This window comes from Xiphias gladius, chromosome 18 (assembly GCF_016859285.1).
Source record: "Xiphias gladius isolate SHS-SW01 ecotype Sanya breed wild chromosome 18, ASM1685928v1, whole genome shotgun sequence".
NCBI classification, from domain to species: domain Eukaryota; kingdom Metazoa; phylum Chordata; class Actinopteri; order Istiophoriformes; family Xiphiidae; genus Xiphias; species Xiphias gladius.
Genome location: NC_053417.1, coordinates 15999135 through 16014721, shown reverse-complemented (window position 1 = coordinate 16014721; position 15587 = coordinate 15999135). Strand labels below are relative to the sequence as shown.

At 38.0% G+C, this 15587-nt stretch overlaps 1 protein-coding gene and 1 long non-coding RNA gene across 2 annotated transcripts; one reads left to right on the top strand and one right to left on the bottom strand.

Moving 5' to 3' along the window:
• Positions 1-2556: 2556 nt before the first annotated feature.
• On the top strand, positions 2557-15489 carry LOC120803490 (putative helicase mov-10-B.2). Its single transcript, XM_040151988.1, has 23 exons — positions 2557-2926; positions 3035-3137; positions 7102-7283; positions 7567-7663; positions 7780-7921; positions 8056-8308; positions 8432-8545; positions 9111-9291; positions 9923-10065; positions 10197-10373; positions 10885-10997; positions 11143-11339; positions 11528-11625; positions 11801-11898; positions 11984-12082; positions 12274-12376; positions 12483-12600; positions 13445-13636; positions 13765-13836; positions 13918-14040; positions 14120-14208; positions 14339-14452; positions 14541-15489. Exons 1-22 carry the CDS (start codon positions 2796-2798, stop codon positions 14388-14390), a joined length of 2877 nt encoding a protein of 958 aa, XP_040007922.1. The 5' UTR covers positions 2557-2795; the 3' UTR covers positions 14391-14452; positions 14541-15489.
• Positions 11333-13556, bottom strand: LOC120803523. Its single transcript, XR_005709348.1, has 3 exons — positions 13443-13556; positions 12211-12370; positions 11333-12066 (listed from the first exon to the last, which is right to left on the bottom strand). It is a non-coding gene; the product is annotated as an uncharacterized LOC120803523 (long non-coding RNA).
• Positions 15490-15587: the final 98 nt, after the last annotated feature.

Below are 15587 nucleotides of genomic sequence, written 5' to 3'. Positions count from 1 at the left end.
ATTTCTGGGCATAAAGTATTTGCAGCATAATATGTGAAGGTTAAAAGACTGAGCACAGGGACTGTGCTTCAGAATGGAGATGGCATCATGCACATAAACTTGTAATAATAATTTCTCCATTCTCCTTGGCGAAGCGTCAATAAATATTTTCAGCAAAAGACATCTTGGGCTCCTGACCACTTCCTTCCTTGACGAATAGACCAGTAATCCGCAGAATCTCCACAACAACCTCTAGCCACCATATGGAGGGGGCTTATCTTAAATTGGTGAGGAGGAAAAATTATCAAAGGTTGAAGAACTATCAAAAATTTAAAGAATCAAACTAAAAGATTAAATTCAACAAAAGTTATCAAATCATCAAAAGTTATCAAAAATTCAAGAAGTAAGCTACAATAATTAAACAAACTTAAAAGAGCCTCAAAACCTAACCAAAAATCAAACACGGGAAACTCTAAAAATGTGGCCCACACCCAAACACTGAAAAAGGATTCAAAAATAAAAAAGGAGTTGTTGGGCAAAAAAGAAATAAAATAAGAAGTGCCACTCTCCGAGTCTGCCTGGCCTTTTTATACACATTCAGAGGTTCAGCCCTCCCAGATTATGCTACACCCACAGTTAAGAGGTGCAGCCCTCACTGTGTCCGCTGTATTCTGTATGATCACCATTTATGGCGATTAGAGAAGAGACACTTTTTGTAAGACAGCTTTTTTCTCGTGACACGGCTTTTTGTGTGACCCACCTCCCCTCTGCCAACGTTGAGGTACATTCGGCAGGGTTGCCACTCATTATGAAGAGGAAGTGCACTCCCTGTGTGTGTGTGTGTCTTTTTGCAGTTCTTATTCTTCCTTCGAAAAGTGCCTTGACCTTTCAGCTCTGACTCAGAGCATAAAGAGCCACCACACGAACATGATTATCTTTCTATATACTTCACAACGAGCCGATCATCTTATATTCTCAACTCAGTGTGAAACATACAGAAAGTCAACCAACAGAAGGTAAATACAAAAACGATAATCAACACATTGTAAATACAAAAAGGTGAATTATTAAAAAGAACCTGAGTACATGTGAATACTAAATGAATAGAAGAGTACAGGTGATTAACAATGAATAGGAGATCAATAAATGATTATGAGAATACATGTAATTAATAAACGATCAGGATAGTACAGCGGTTACTAAATGAATATTAGCGTACATAATAAATGATTATGATAGTACATGTGAATAATAATGAAAGAATATGAGAGTACATGAGCATATAACTTACTATTAATGCATAAAAGGTTCAAAGTAAAGTTAAAAGTAAGAAAGTCAACCTCAGGGTTCAGTCAGGAAATGGTGAGGGAGGCTGCGAGCTGAAAGTTCACATTTTCATCTTTTTGCCACTTTCATCATCACTGTGATGATGCCATATACTTTTCATTTATAAATAGTTTTTTTCATGAATTAAATCTCATGCACATGTACTTTAGCATTACATACATTGAATAGAACATTGAAATGGTTAAAAAAAAATTATAAATTATAATATCAAATAAATATCAGCCACTCAAAATTATGTAATTGGTATTACGGTCACGGGTGTTGCTCCTCTTCCTGGTAACACTGGTGACAATCCTGAATAAATGAGCAAAATAAACGGGTGTTACTGAATGTTTTTTCGGTGTAGTGTTATCATAGATGTAAATTTTTTTTTTTCAACTTTCTAGTTATATTTTGTTTGTTGATTGGTGATGTAATCATTGGTAGATATTTTAGAGGTACTAACAAACAATCTCTGTTTGAGTATTCTTCAACTGTTGGTTTGACAGCAAAAAAAATGAGGGTGCAAGTCAGATAAATTCATACAATATGTAAATGAGCAGTTTATTTAAAAAAAAGTAAATGGTCAAATATTTTTCTTGGTCTTATCATTTTTGTAGTTTATTAGAGGGTGTTGATGATGTGAAGAGGATGAAGGAGACTCCGCTGACACCGTCTTGATTGCATATAAAGGTCTATTAAAAAGAAGTTCAGCGTCAAGTCAAGCACCTGCAGGTCTGCTTGTGAGAGGGTATGAAGCCAATGAACCACTCTGAAAATCAGCCTTGACCACCGAGTCTTAAATAAGGCAGCTGTTTTTTCCCGAACAACCTCACTAACCTATGGCTTTACGTCGAAAGCATTTCTTCTAATTCAAACTGCAAGGTACCCTCTGAAGACCTTTGACCTAGGGCCTCTTATGTAAACACATAAAAGCAGTTCTACATATGTAGACATACACCTCAATTCCACTCCTCTGCCTTTAACTAAATATTCAGGTTGTAATGAGAAAAAAAAAAGATATTTATGTAAACATAACACCAATGAAAAAGAAACTACACATGAATTCTTTAATATAACGGGTAAAAATAATTTTAAAAATACTCTAAACTCTAGTAGTTGTAGAAGTGTAGCGATTAAAGAAGTTTTAGGTGCTTTTCAGCAGACTCGTATGTCCCCACATTGCCCTGTGTCTGCAGCTGTGACTCAGCTCTCTTCTGACCCACTTTGTTCACAGCCTCTCTCTGCTCATTTGGCCCTGACGGCTTCAACACGCTTACTTTCGTTTCTCCCTGTCGACCGGCGCGCATCTGGACTGCCTGGAAGCATAAAAGCGATCGGCTGTCTGCGGCATTTCCTCTGTGATGCAAATGTTACCAATGCGGTCTATGATATTACCCAAGTGTTGAAGGGTGATATATCCGTCTTCGGGCGAATAGACCGGACGTTTTCGTGTTTGAATAACTCTGGTCTGGTATTGATTTTTGATCATGGTTAATATGAAGTTCAGTTTATGGAGCCAAATTGGACTCCAATTCTTTGAGTTTCTGAAGGAGAATAATCAAGCATCCATCGAAGACAGACTTCAACTAAAACGCATTTACACTGACTTCAGGGGAAGGTGAGTTCTTCCTGATCATGTTCATGACCTGTATGTATGTATGTATGAAAGTTTTATAAATGTTTCCAAAATTACTTTTTTTTGTGTGTGTGTATGTGTCTATTTCAGGAATGCAGACACCAAATGCCCAAACTTTGGTTCAGTTCTCTATGCCCTGAAAGTGTCCGGCAAAATAACAAGACGAGGAGACACCATTCGGTTTAACTCCGAGGTTTGCACTTCTACAATGTATTCTAGGCATTTAAGCCCTACATCTGATCTTTTCATTTTAATACAATGTTAACCTCGTTTAAAGAGTTTAAAAAGTGGTGATGTAGAGTTAGTGTGAAATTTTTTGGCTTTCAGTGTTGGCTATATATTATAGTTATACTTTTTAATTTAGACAAAATGACATGTTCTCCCATATTTTTAGACACTTCACACCAGCAATAGCAGGTTTTTTTTTAAAGCTTGGTAAACCCCCTGTTGATGAAGTGGAAATACAAACACATCTTGGTTATTTTCTGACTCATTCTCTGGTTTGACCCAGCTTGGATTAAGTTTTTTGCTGTAGTGGCAAAATTGTCAGATACAACATACAATATTTCAATTGAATGAATTGAAATCACTTAATTATACGTAAAACTACCTGTTGTGAATCAGATGAAACAAAAAATTGCTGTAGGGTGAATACATTTGCAACTTAATATGAGTTTAATTTCTCAAAGTTACAGGTCAAAATCTGTTGAAGGTGTGAACTATGAATAACTGGTGGGTGTAGTCAGGAGACTTTTGGACTGGCAGTGATGCCACTCTATACCCTACGGTGGTGCAACAATGTAAAGCACAAATACAAATCTAACTTTCTTTTAATCTTGGTTCCAAAACAACATTATTCTGGTGGATTGGTTTTTTAACAGGGATGGCACATTGTTAATTTATATGGAGTTTTTATCACAATACAACATATCTGTAACACCTGGGGATTATGCAAAAGGTTTTTGGTGCAGTTCCTTTGGGCATATGTACGCTATTTCGGCAACAACCAAGGGTTTATCATCAGTTGTTACCTTCTCCCACTCCAGTGAACGCTCCTTTAGGGAAAGCCTTTTTTTTTATTCCCCACATCCCTGTAGGAGCAATAAATCTATAAGAACTCTCTTTCAAAAAGATACCATCACACCAGCATATCGTACGTAAACTCCTACTAGAATTGTTTTATGGCTAATTTGGCACAGAAGAAGACTCTTCCCAGTGATGAAAAGTAACTATTTAAGAAGTATTAGGTACAAGGTGGTTGTACTTTACTTCAGAATATCTATTTTGTTACTTTATACTTCACTACATTTCAGCAGGGAATATTTAACTTTTACTTGACTACATTTATTAACCAGCTATAGTTACTAGTTACTTTTTAGCTTAAGATTTTACATACAAGAAAACGTATGATTAAAAAAGAAAGAAAAATACAGTGCATTGTTAAGTGGTTCAGAGGTTTTTTTTTCCTAACCCCTTAGAAAAAATCAGTGTCTAGGTGGGACCCTTTGTCAAGTTTCAGATGTCTATGAGTTGTTTTCAGTTTCACCAAAGAGACATTTCCTCTTTAAACTTCTCAGTTGTTTTCATTTAAATTAATGTTTAAGGCCCAAAGAGGGAAATTATCCAATATTTCCACAAAAAAGCATAGATTAGAGAAAAGTCAGAAAAAGGAATATAAATTTATGAAGCTTTTCTCTCCCATTAATAATCTCACAACCCCTCCGATTGATCATATGATCCGCAGGAGAGGCTTGACCCCTTGGCTAGAAACCAGTAGACTATACTACCTAACTGTATATAAAGTAAAAACCAGATACACCTCAACCAGCCATAACAGTAAAGTTCTGCTTACACATTGTAGCATCAGTATTAACAATCGAATAATATATATTATAATAATATGTCAATCACAGGGATCATTTTAATGCATACCGAGTACTTTTACTTTTAATACTTCAAGTACATTTAGCTGGTAACACTTCTGTACTCTTACTTAAGTAGGATTTTGACTGTAGGACATTTACTTGCAATAGCGAATTTTTACATTTGTTGTATTGTTACTTTTACTTTAATAAAAGTCTGAATACTTCTCCCACTAATCAGTGTGATGGAGATCTTGTGTGCTGGTTAACCTGTGATGGCAGAAGGTTCGTGAGACCCAGATGTTTTAAGCAGAAGCATTTATTGAAGCTTGGCCAAGGAGAATAGAGAGAAGCAACAAAAGTTAACACTGTGTAATGCCATCCAATTCTGAAGGTCATCTTCCCTGCAGGACGTATTTAAACCCATACAAACGCATACAAAACTTACCACATGTCCAAATAAGGATATTATTCAGTGGACCACATCATTTGGGTGCCAAATCCTAAACGATAAACCACATTCACCTGAGTGACATTGTATATTTTCATGCCATACTTTACCAAGCGAAGACAGTCCTATCGCGGGGCTGGGGGGGCCCTGTGTTATGACTGTTCACTCTCTCGACTGGAGGCAGGCTCCGTTCATGATATCTTTATGGCCTTGGTTGTTACGGCCATTGGGGACTGGGCCAGTTTGACGCTAACTGTGTCTTCACGGCTGTCCTTGAGAGAGACAAAAAACTATTGCTTTTAGGGCCTGCTTGTAAGTGACCCGCCAAAACACTGCCTAATACTACCTAAAGAAGGAAAAAACCCTTCACAATCACTATCGGATAACTAACAAAATTAAGGAAGATTCTTTCAAGCTTATTCAAAGATTTTACCCAGCTAAAATATACAGTCCTGGTCAAAATTAATCGCACAAATACATAATGTAGAATATCTTCAGAAATAAATGCAGATTTATTTTGATTTTTTTTTTTTTGTATAATCAGAATATTTTAATAAAATGTTCAAGGTTACGGAACAAAAGAAAAAAACAAAACTTGCCTAATAGTGAAATAATACAAACACAAAATGTGCCCAGACACAATTATTGGCACCCTTCACATATATTTGGTTGCAGAACTTTTGGAAACAATGTCAGCATCTAAACGTTTCTTGTAGCCATCTGGTAGCTTCTCGAACTTCCTGAGGATAACACAAAATGGAATGCTCATCTGTACACTACTAATCTTTTAATTTTATTGGCTAAATTTCATATTCATAAATGCAGATTTACAGGTAAAAACCTAAACGTCATCCCAAATGAGGTCGAACAGTACACTGTTTTTCTGTAAATCAAAATTTTGTAAAAACTAAATTTTTTTGCTTAAAATCTTTATATGAATTGCAACTCCTACTCTCTTAGAATAGCTGATTTGTCCTTTGTAAACCGTTTTGTGTGCACTTATCTGTGGTCATTTTGTGATACAAAGAATTGGTAATTCTTCCCTTATGCCGATAAGAAAAAAAAAGAAAAGTTTTCAGTTACTAAATGGCAACATTGGCAGGATTTCCACACCCTGGTAAGTGTATCATCACTCTTAAAACAAATGATCTGCTGTGTTTAGTAAATTTCATCTATGTTTATACATATGCTGAAGATAGTGTTCAACATAAAGGAGATTTCAAGTTGTTACTGTTTTAAACCTCGTTACGTTATTCATAGGAGAATATAAAATATTTACTGAAGGGTTTGTTTGTGTGTGTTTTGAAAGGAAATGTGTGATATTATTCAACTCAGTCAGAGTAACATGCCAGACGTGTTCTGAAAGACGTGTGTAGATATTGTAAGTTAAAAAAAAAAAACGTTTTCACTTTTGGTTTTGCGTATTAAATTCACAGTTGGTTTGAAAAGTTCTGCGTTACCAGTTAGGCCAAAACACAGCAGCTTTCAGTTGTTTTCTGAGATTTAATGTTTTAAACCAACAACAGCAATGTGTTATTTTGAAAGCAAGGGTTTTGACTCAAGCTCTGATGAGTGTTTGTGTAAGGACCTGGGCGGTGTCATTTTCTCAGAAATGAAAACTCAGGTCTGAAAAAATACAGTTTTACATGTCTTAAGACAAACATTGCTATTGTATTTATATGCATTTAAAAGATTAATAGACAAATAGTTGGGTGCAGATTAAGAACTTTTAAAAACAGGTGAGGATACCATCATGTTCGCTACTGCCAATAAAAAAAATCATAGCAAAGGGATGGAATTTTCCATCCCAAGATAAAACTGACATGAAGTGATCCTCTGCACAGGTCAGAGGTCTTTATGAGGACCAGTGGCACACACCCAGGGGCCGTCAGCCACAGGCTGTGCGGAACGGGGTGGCCAGTCCACTGCCAGTACAGACCTTCACCTCCCCAGATGCAGCAGAGACGGGAGTTCGAGACCGAAGGAACTTGGCCAGATGTCTGCTGGACAAACTGGAGACAGATAGGTAAAAGGACCAAATAATGAGATTCCTCGGTTGATTATCAGGCTCCCCAAAACTCTTTTTTGTGAGTTTCTTTTCTACCTCTGCCTGTCACTACCAGAGTGCTATCTGTTCTGTTTTTTAATTTCTAATTTTTTTTGATTTTTGACACAAAAAATGTTTTTAGACTATCTCTTTCTACACACTTGACTCGTGGCTCTGATTTAATAGCGATCTTAAAATTCACACACCAACCCGTTGCCTGTAATACAGTGTATCATAACCTTCGCTCTTTTTGCACCCACAGAGCTCAGTTAATCTCTGACAAACATGGTATCTGTATCACCTCCGAGCACCAGTTTGAGAACGGGAAACTTTGCTTGTGCGTGGAAGACACATATGAGGTATTTATGTTACGAAATTGCAGTGTTGTCTGCTGAATCATATAAAACCACTGTTGGTCGTTTCGTACAAATGTGCCACTCCACTCCATCGATCTGTTTTTTCCTCTTTTTAACAGTACATGGTAACTCTGAATGTACAAAACACTGGAACAAAACCTGTGTATTTCATGTACTACACCCCACTGTACTGGCCCGAATTCTTAAATCTGGTGGATGAGCACAAAGTGACCAAAGCAAACCCTCTGCTACTTCAACCAGGTAACACAAAAATCACAAATGTGTCTACTTGTTATTTGAATTCATGATGCCTCTGCTGAGGGAGGGAGATGTGGGCACAATAATCCACAATGAATACACAATGTATTATTGCCTGTTATATGTTCCGTTCTCAGGTGACGGCTATGAAATCAAGGTTTACTTCTGCTGCAGATGGGTTGGTTTCTATTCAGCTACACTGGCATTTGAATTCAGACCAGACCTGCAGCCCTCCTCCACTGCATTCCACATTGTGCGCTTTATCGAGGCTCAGTGTATAACTTCCTTAGGACTGGAGCTGGCACCTACAGCACCCTACAAACCTCGGTCCCTCCCTGAATGGATCCCTAAAGTTAACTTCAAAACCATGCATGGGCAGCGACCTGATGGGTATCACTGTTCACTCAATAGACTATTAAAAATACAGCAAATGTAAAAATTGAAAAGCGCTATGTCTCTTATGTTGTCTCATAATGATGTGTCCAAATTTTTGCATTTGTCTCATCTTTCAAGGCTGTCAAAGATGTGTCGTCAAAATGCATTTAAGCTAAAAATGTATCCAATACCACCATATATGAAAAAGCTCATCAAGGCACTGAAGAAGTCTACTCCCCTCACTGATAAAAGGTAAATTCAGTTAAGTTTTCGATGTGATTTCCAGCTATAGGCTAGTAGTTAAAGGATAAAACTTGTGTAATGAACACGAAAAGCCTAACCACAGCCTAAATGATTTGTTTTTTTATGTGATGTTAATATGTTTTTTTACATCAAATTTTAGCCACTATAAATTACTTTTATGTACAACAAATCTGTAATAGCAAATATGTTTTGAGGGAAGCGTAATACTGCCTGCCATCATATGCCCACCATCCTCCCAGACCACTTGCCTGCGATTCTGGTGAGGTAGCTAAATGTAGCATTCACAAAAAAAGAAAACCAAAAAAAACCCAAAAAAAACCCCTTGCCTCTGAACATAATCCAAGCAGTGATTACATTTGAAAGCACGACATAACTGGGAAAAACATTTTAGTAAAACATATAAACAAAATTTCTCTGAGACAGGGTTGTTGTGAGGTTGAACGCATGCCAAAAATATACACTAATGTACACTAATGATATAATTCAAACCGGCTTGTGTTCTACAGTATATACACTGCCATACAATGTGTTTCTTTTCATTTACTCTGTTTAGAATGGTGTTGCTGGAAAGTCCCTTGAGCTGGGGGCACTACAGGGACAAGTTGCAGCTGCTGCTGTATCTGGAGGAGCTTCAGAAGGAGGTGGACATCAGGAGATACAACATCCCCAACAATGAACAAAAACACGCTGTCATGTCCAGAGACAAGGTCAACAAGACACTTCTTGTTCTGGAGGTAAATATGTGTGAAGCTCATCCACTCATTGACATCCTCAAATAATCAGTCTGGCCCTAACTTTTTCACTTGACATTCTCGCTTTGAGAGTCACTAGCTCAAATTTAACTTTTCTAGTTCATTTTTGCATTTTATCAGTTTCGTCAGCTTGCTCCTTTAACTACCTAATTAGCATCTGTGGTGCCTGGACAGGAGAAATAAATAAACCAGACAATCAGTAGTGCATAGTAAAGAAGACTACAGGACTCTGGATTTAAACCAGAATTATAGGTTTTATTTAAAAGCCATGCTGATATCCGTTACTGGCTCTGCTCTCCTTTAAACTAGTTTCAGCCATCATTATAAAGGAGGTTGCAAAGTGTGTCATACATTGATCTGAAAAAAACTGACAACTGTTGAAGTTAATAGATTATTATTTTTCTATTAAATTACATCGTTCTCTTGTAATTTAATACATATTTTTACGTAGCCAGTACAAAGCCGGTATGGAGTGTAACCATACATTCCTGAGACTAGACTATGATAGAGTATGATGAGAATTAAGACCAACACAACAGGGCAACATATTCACCTGCATATTCACCGGAGTAAAAGTAATTCACGCCTTTCCTCTTTCTTATTCACCTGCCAGGTACCTGGTTTGTCTGAGAAACGCCCCTCTCTGCTACAAGGAGATGAGCTACTGGTTTGTCCCATAGGAGAAACAGGGGTGAAGTACCGTGGCTACATCCACAGTGTGGAGCTGGAAAGCGTCAAACTGAGCTTCAGCCCAGAGTAAGATCAAGACAATACAGTACCATACAGTAATTAAAAATATATAGATTTCTTTGACTGGTGTTTAACAAAGAAAATAGTCAATTTTGGTGTCTGAGATTCAAACTGTTTGTCTGTGACTTTCTTTGCAGATTGTTGGATCACTTTGTAGACAGCATGAAGTTCAGCGTTGAGTTCTGTTTACACCGCCTGACTCTGCGTATTCAGCACAGAGCAGCAGAACTGGCAACTAAACACAGACTGGGAAAGGTGTTGTTCCCTGCTGCACCCTCCTACTCCCCTCAGCAAACTGAGCTTCCCAACCTCAGGTTAGGCAGGCTACTACATAGACTGTATAATGTATATCTCTATATATATGGTGCATGTGTTAGCTTGCTATTTTAGAGCATCAATGTCTGTAGTATCCCTCCTTCTACGTGAATGAATGAATAATGTGAGACAAAGATTGAGCTGCACATGTTATCATACTTGTTAATGAGGGCTGGAATTATGTTTTCTCTGAAGATACATGTAAAGGTCTCTAGAGGACTACACAGAGAATAGTGTTATGGGTAACTGTAGGTTTCAGAGCCAAAGCCCAGAAATCTCAAATGTCAAGAACACCTCATGTGAACCTGAGCTCCAAGCAAGTTGATCGATTGATCCAGTTTATGTAGGGGATGGATTTAAAATGAAAAGGGAAACGTTTTATCATAATCTTGTTAAAACATAAACCGTGTTATTCTAACAATGTTGGCCCAACCAGGTACTCGATTCACCTGTTGAGAGTATGTGATTCCTTCTGTTCATACCTCTGTCCCTCTGTCTTCTTGTTGATAGGCTGTTTGACTCGCAGCTGGAGAAAAACCCAGAGCAGTATCAAGCAGTACAACACATCGTAGCTGGCTCGTCCAAACCTGCCCCTTACCTGGTGTTTGGCCCACCTGGAACAGGTACAGCAAGTCCTGGCATCCTGTTCCTTTTTAGAGTAGTTCTGCTTAAACATTAAGGTTTTACCTGTTAATCTACCAACTGCTCACAAACCCAGGAAAATTCTTGCACTTGACTTTATTCTGGTGGTTCTTTTTTTCTGTTCAGGCAAAACTGTGACTCTGGTGGAGGCCATTAAGCAGATAGAGAAGACCCAGGCCTCCTGCCACATCCTGGCCTGCGCTCCCTGCAACAGTGCTGCTGATCTGCTCTGCGAGATGATTCTGGTCCACGTGGATCGGCATAAAGTGTACCGCATGTACGCCAATAGCTGTGACCCAAAAGGTGTCCCTGAACGGTTAAAGGTCAGTGCCGGGTGCTCTTGAATCCCAAGTGATTGTGAGAGTGTCAATAGATGACACAATGAATCAGGGCCATTTTCTCGCTTTCTTGCTGCAGTACTGCTGCATTTCCTGGTGCTTTGCATGTTTGATGCTGTTGTATTCTGGTCCCATTGAGGTTTGTGTACATGGACATTGGCGTACTTTCACAGGAATGCTCAAACCTGGAAGGGCAGAGTTACGATCATCCTCTTAAAAAGAAGCTGATGGAGTATAGGATCATGGTCACCACCCTATTCACTGCTGGAAGGTAGTGAATGGCTCACACTGCAGTTTGCTCACCTGCATGACACTAAAAAAACAGCACACTACAGCATTTAGATCCTGCTTATACTCTCTGTCATACACAATACACAGTCAAATCTGAACGTGAACTGGTGTGGGGGTGAGTTTACTAACATGTACCATGTGTCTGATCTCTGCAGGCTGGTCGTAAGAGGTGTTCCTCCAGGACATTTCAGTCACGTGTTTGTGGACGAGGCAGGTCACGCTGCGGAGACTCAATGTTTAATACCACTAGCAGGTAAAGAGAACAAACAGTGTGTTTTCTGTAATTGTACCGAATTGGCTTTATGTGTTGTTTGATTTTTGTTATCCGTTGTACAAAGGGCTGCTCCATGCAGAGACTGGTCAGGTTGTTCTGGCTGGAGATCCCAAACAGCTCGGACCCATTCTCCAATCCCCTTTTGCACTGAAATACGGCATGGGTAAGTACAGTCACTCACACATACAATGTTTAGTTTGGATAAATGAGGATACATAGTTCTGCAATTCAATTTTCGTTTACACACAGGCTTCCAAAGTCTGTGAACTTAAAAACGTACTCTTGTCTTACTTGTGTTTGTTATATGCTGCCATTTGACATGTTTCTGGAGTTAAAAGGTTCTGCTGTCTGCAGGTGTTTCCCTCTTGGAGCGCATGATGAATGATTTCTCTCTGTACCAGAAGGACGAGGGCGTGTTCAACAATCGCTTTGTCACCAAACTGCTGCGCAACTACAGGTGTGATAGAAGAGATGGTTATAGGTCACTGCTTGACAGAAATTATGCAGTAGATTTTCCAGAATGCATCTTCTAATCTATTTTCATTTCCCTTTGTCCTTTTCAGGTCCCATCCTGCCATTCTGGAAATTCCCAACGAGCTCTTCTATGAAAGAGAGCTGCTGTATCACGCGGACAAAAAAATGCGCAACTCCTGCTGCAATTGGGAACACCTCCCGGAGAGGGTAATGGTTCAAACGTGAAGTGATGAATAATATGCTTGCACCTGAAGGCTTTATTATCTCTTTATTATTCAAAATACAGTGTTGCCATTATTAATTCTGGAGATGAAACAATTGGTCGATTAATCGATTAGTTGATCGACAGAAAATTAATCTCAAACTCTTTTGGTAATCTATTAATCATTTCTGTCTTTTTAAAGCAAAATTGCCAAATCATTGGCTAGGAAACATTTGTTCCTAGAAATTATCTTGGGAATTTCCTCCACTATTTTTGACATGCCAAAGACTAAATAATTGATGTTGGAAATAATTGGCAGTCTAATTGATAATGATAATAATTGTCAGTAGCAGCCCTAAATCATTCAGATGTTTGGATTAACATTTTGATGCAGTTTTCTTCTTTTTGATAGAGGATTTTAATTGAAGGACAATACATTTAACATCTTGATTTATTTAATGATTTTTTCTGGTGAATAACTTTAAAAAGATAACATTTAACATTATAATTTTCTGACAATGAAATACTGTGTTCGCTGTTAATGAGACAGAAAAGTCTGATCTATTTCCATTTCTTCACTGAGGCTGGCAATTGACAGTAAAGAAGAAAACTGATTTGTTAGATTAGTCAATTCTGCAGAACAAAGAACATGAAGCCCTGTAAAACACTAATTAGTTTGGTTGAACAACAGTGAACTGTGGAAATTTTTTTTTCTTAATTCCAACCCTAAGTTTACTCCACCTTATAGCAGCAAGTAGAAGAAGAAGTATTAAAAATAATTTCTCTAAAGAATACAGCATGAGAAGGCAAAAACATTATTCTTTAAAATATTTCTTGCGCATCTTACAGGACTTCCCATTGATCTTCCATGGGGTCTCCGGTGTTGACGAGCGCGAGGCCAGCAGTCCTTCATTCTTCAACAAAGCAGAGGTAGAGGTGCTGATGGACTATGTGAAGAAACTGCTGCAAACGCAGCCCAAGAAGGGCCAGAGTACCATATCAGCCGCAGACATAGGCATCATCGCCCCCTACAGGAAACAGGTCAAAGTTAATTCAATTCAACACACACCTAAGTCCGAATTCTAATGAACACACACTGAAGCAGAAAAATGTAATTATATGTAGATTAAAAGCTGGAGCCGTTTTTTTGTTTTTGTTTTTTTATATAGGTGCAGAAAATCCGTATGGCCCTGGAAAAAGTTGGAAACGACCTCAAAATTAAGGACATCCATGAGCTTAAGGTAACATAATAATTCACACAAAAACAATGTGAAACACCCAGTCAAAACTGTGTCTTAACTTTATATACATATGTGTGTCAGGTTGGTTCGGTGGAGGAGTTCCAAGGTCAAGAGAAGAGAGTCATCATGGTGTCTACAGTTCGGAGCAGCCGCAATTATGATTTTGACAAACAGTTCAACCTGGGCTTTGTTAGGAATGAAAAGGTATCTGCTGCCAACACATGCACATACTTTGTGTTCATACATTCAGAACACTATTCTGACACACTCTTTGCTTCTCCAGAGATTCAATGTGGCTGTGACTCGAGCCAAAGCCCTGCTGATTGTGGTGGGAAACCCCAGAGTGCTGAACACAGATCCTATCTGGAACCGGTATGTGTCACATGGTTGCTTCTGCTTTCTGCTGTCACGGCATACATATAGCATACTTATTAACATAAAGTTCACGAGAGCAGTCCCTGTTAACGTTGACATTGTTCTCTTACTCCCTGCTCGTCTGCAGCTTCATCCAGTACTGTAGCGACAGACGAGGCTGCACTGGCATTTTTTTATGAAGAAGAAGTAGAGGACGTGGTGGCGAGACTTGCCGCTCTCTACATCGCGATTGTGCCTCAAGGTGACACGCATATCTCTATTTTCATCAGTATCCCCCTCAAAACGAGGATTTTGAATTGATGCTAAAATTGTGAATCTTTTTTTGTCAGTGGAGACTGCAGAGAGTGTCGTTCAGCAGCAACATGACCCCGAGTGGAGGAACGAACTGTGAACAAAAGGAGAGCCCAAACTTCCGTCTTTATCAATTAAAGGGATTCATTTTGTTTCTAGTTGGGTATATTTCTTCACCAGACACCTGAAACAAAAGGTGCATAAAAACCTTTCCACATTTGTACTGAAATTTTCCTGAAAGGGCTCAATGGTACCTTTCCATATTAAAAGATGTGTGACACAACCAGTAATCACATGGAAAAAATAACAAAATAATCTTTAATGTCAGGTTATTGCATTATTGCATTACTTATAGAAATTTTACCAGTGACCATGATGGAAAAGTTTGTCTTTGGCTAATTCAGTGGGCTGCACTAACACCACTTTCAAACAGTTTTACGTGAAAGATACAAATGCTGTCATTACCAAACAAAGATTTCTAAAGTGTCCATCTATGGCTTGTTATTCGACAGGTTTTAACGTTTCTCAATCATCACTGCTCTTTTACAGTCATGATGTTTTATGATGATTTGTTGCTTTACTGAAACAACTGTACAGCAGGTTAAATCCATATATCGAGAATATCTATTTTTGAATGACAATTACCTAGCACAGGTATTTTTTTATATTTTAACCAAATGAAAAATGTGTATAGCGTATATGTATTTTGAACAGTTTGGTATTTTCTGAATTTAAAAAAAAAAAAAAAAAAAAAAAAAAAAAAAATCGAAACTAAAAGCGCATTCATTCAAACCAGAGTTACAAATAGTTTTGATGATTTGGAATTTGTTGGTTTTAGTTTTCAGTGGAAGTGGGGTTTTGGTTTCCTGTTAAATGGCAAAAATTACACTCAGATTCTAATACCAAATGGAAATGAATGTTAACTAATTCCTGTCTGGAGATAGAAAAACACAAATGTAACATGCTGTGATTTACTTTAGAAATAGTCATGTTAAGTATATGTGATTTACAATAAATTGTAAATTTTAGAAAAAGTATCAGAATATGAATTCAAATGTGTTAAAAGCATTTTTAAGACTCTGAAT

What these genes read in the sequence shown, in the direction of transcription:
- LOC120803490 (XM_040151988.1), top strand. Translation starts at nt 2,796, where the DNA reads ATGGTTAATATGAAGTTCAGTTTATGGAGCCAAATTGGACTCCAATTC. An exon ending in GCGTGGAAGACACATATGAG is followed by an intron (nt 7,664 to 7,779) that starts GTATTTATGTTA and finishes TCTTTTTAACAG; the next exon opens with TACATGGTAACTCTGAATGT. An exon ending in CCCTCTGCTACTTCAACCAG is followed by an intron (nt 7,922 to 8,055) that starts GTAACACAAAAA and finishes TTCCGTTCTCAG; the next exon opens with GTGACGGCTATGAAATCAAG.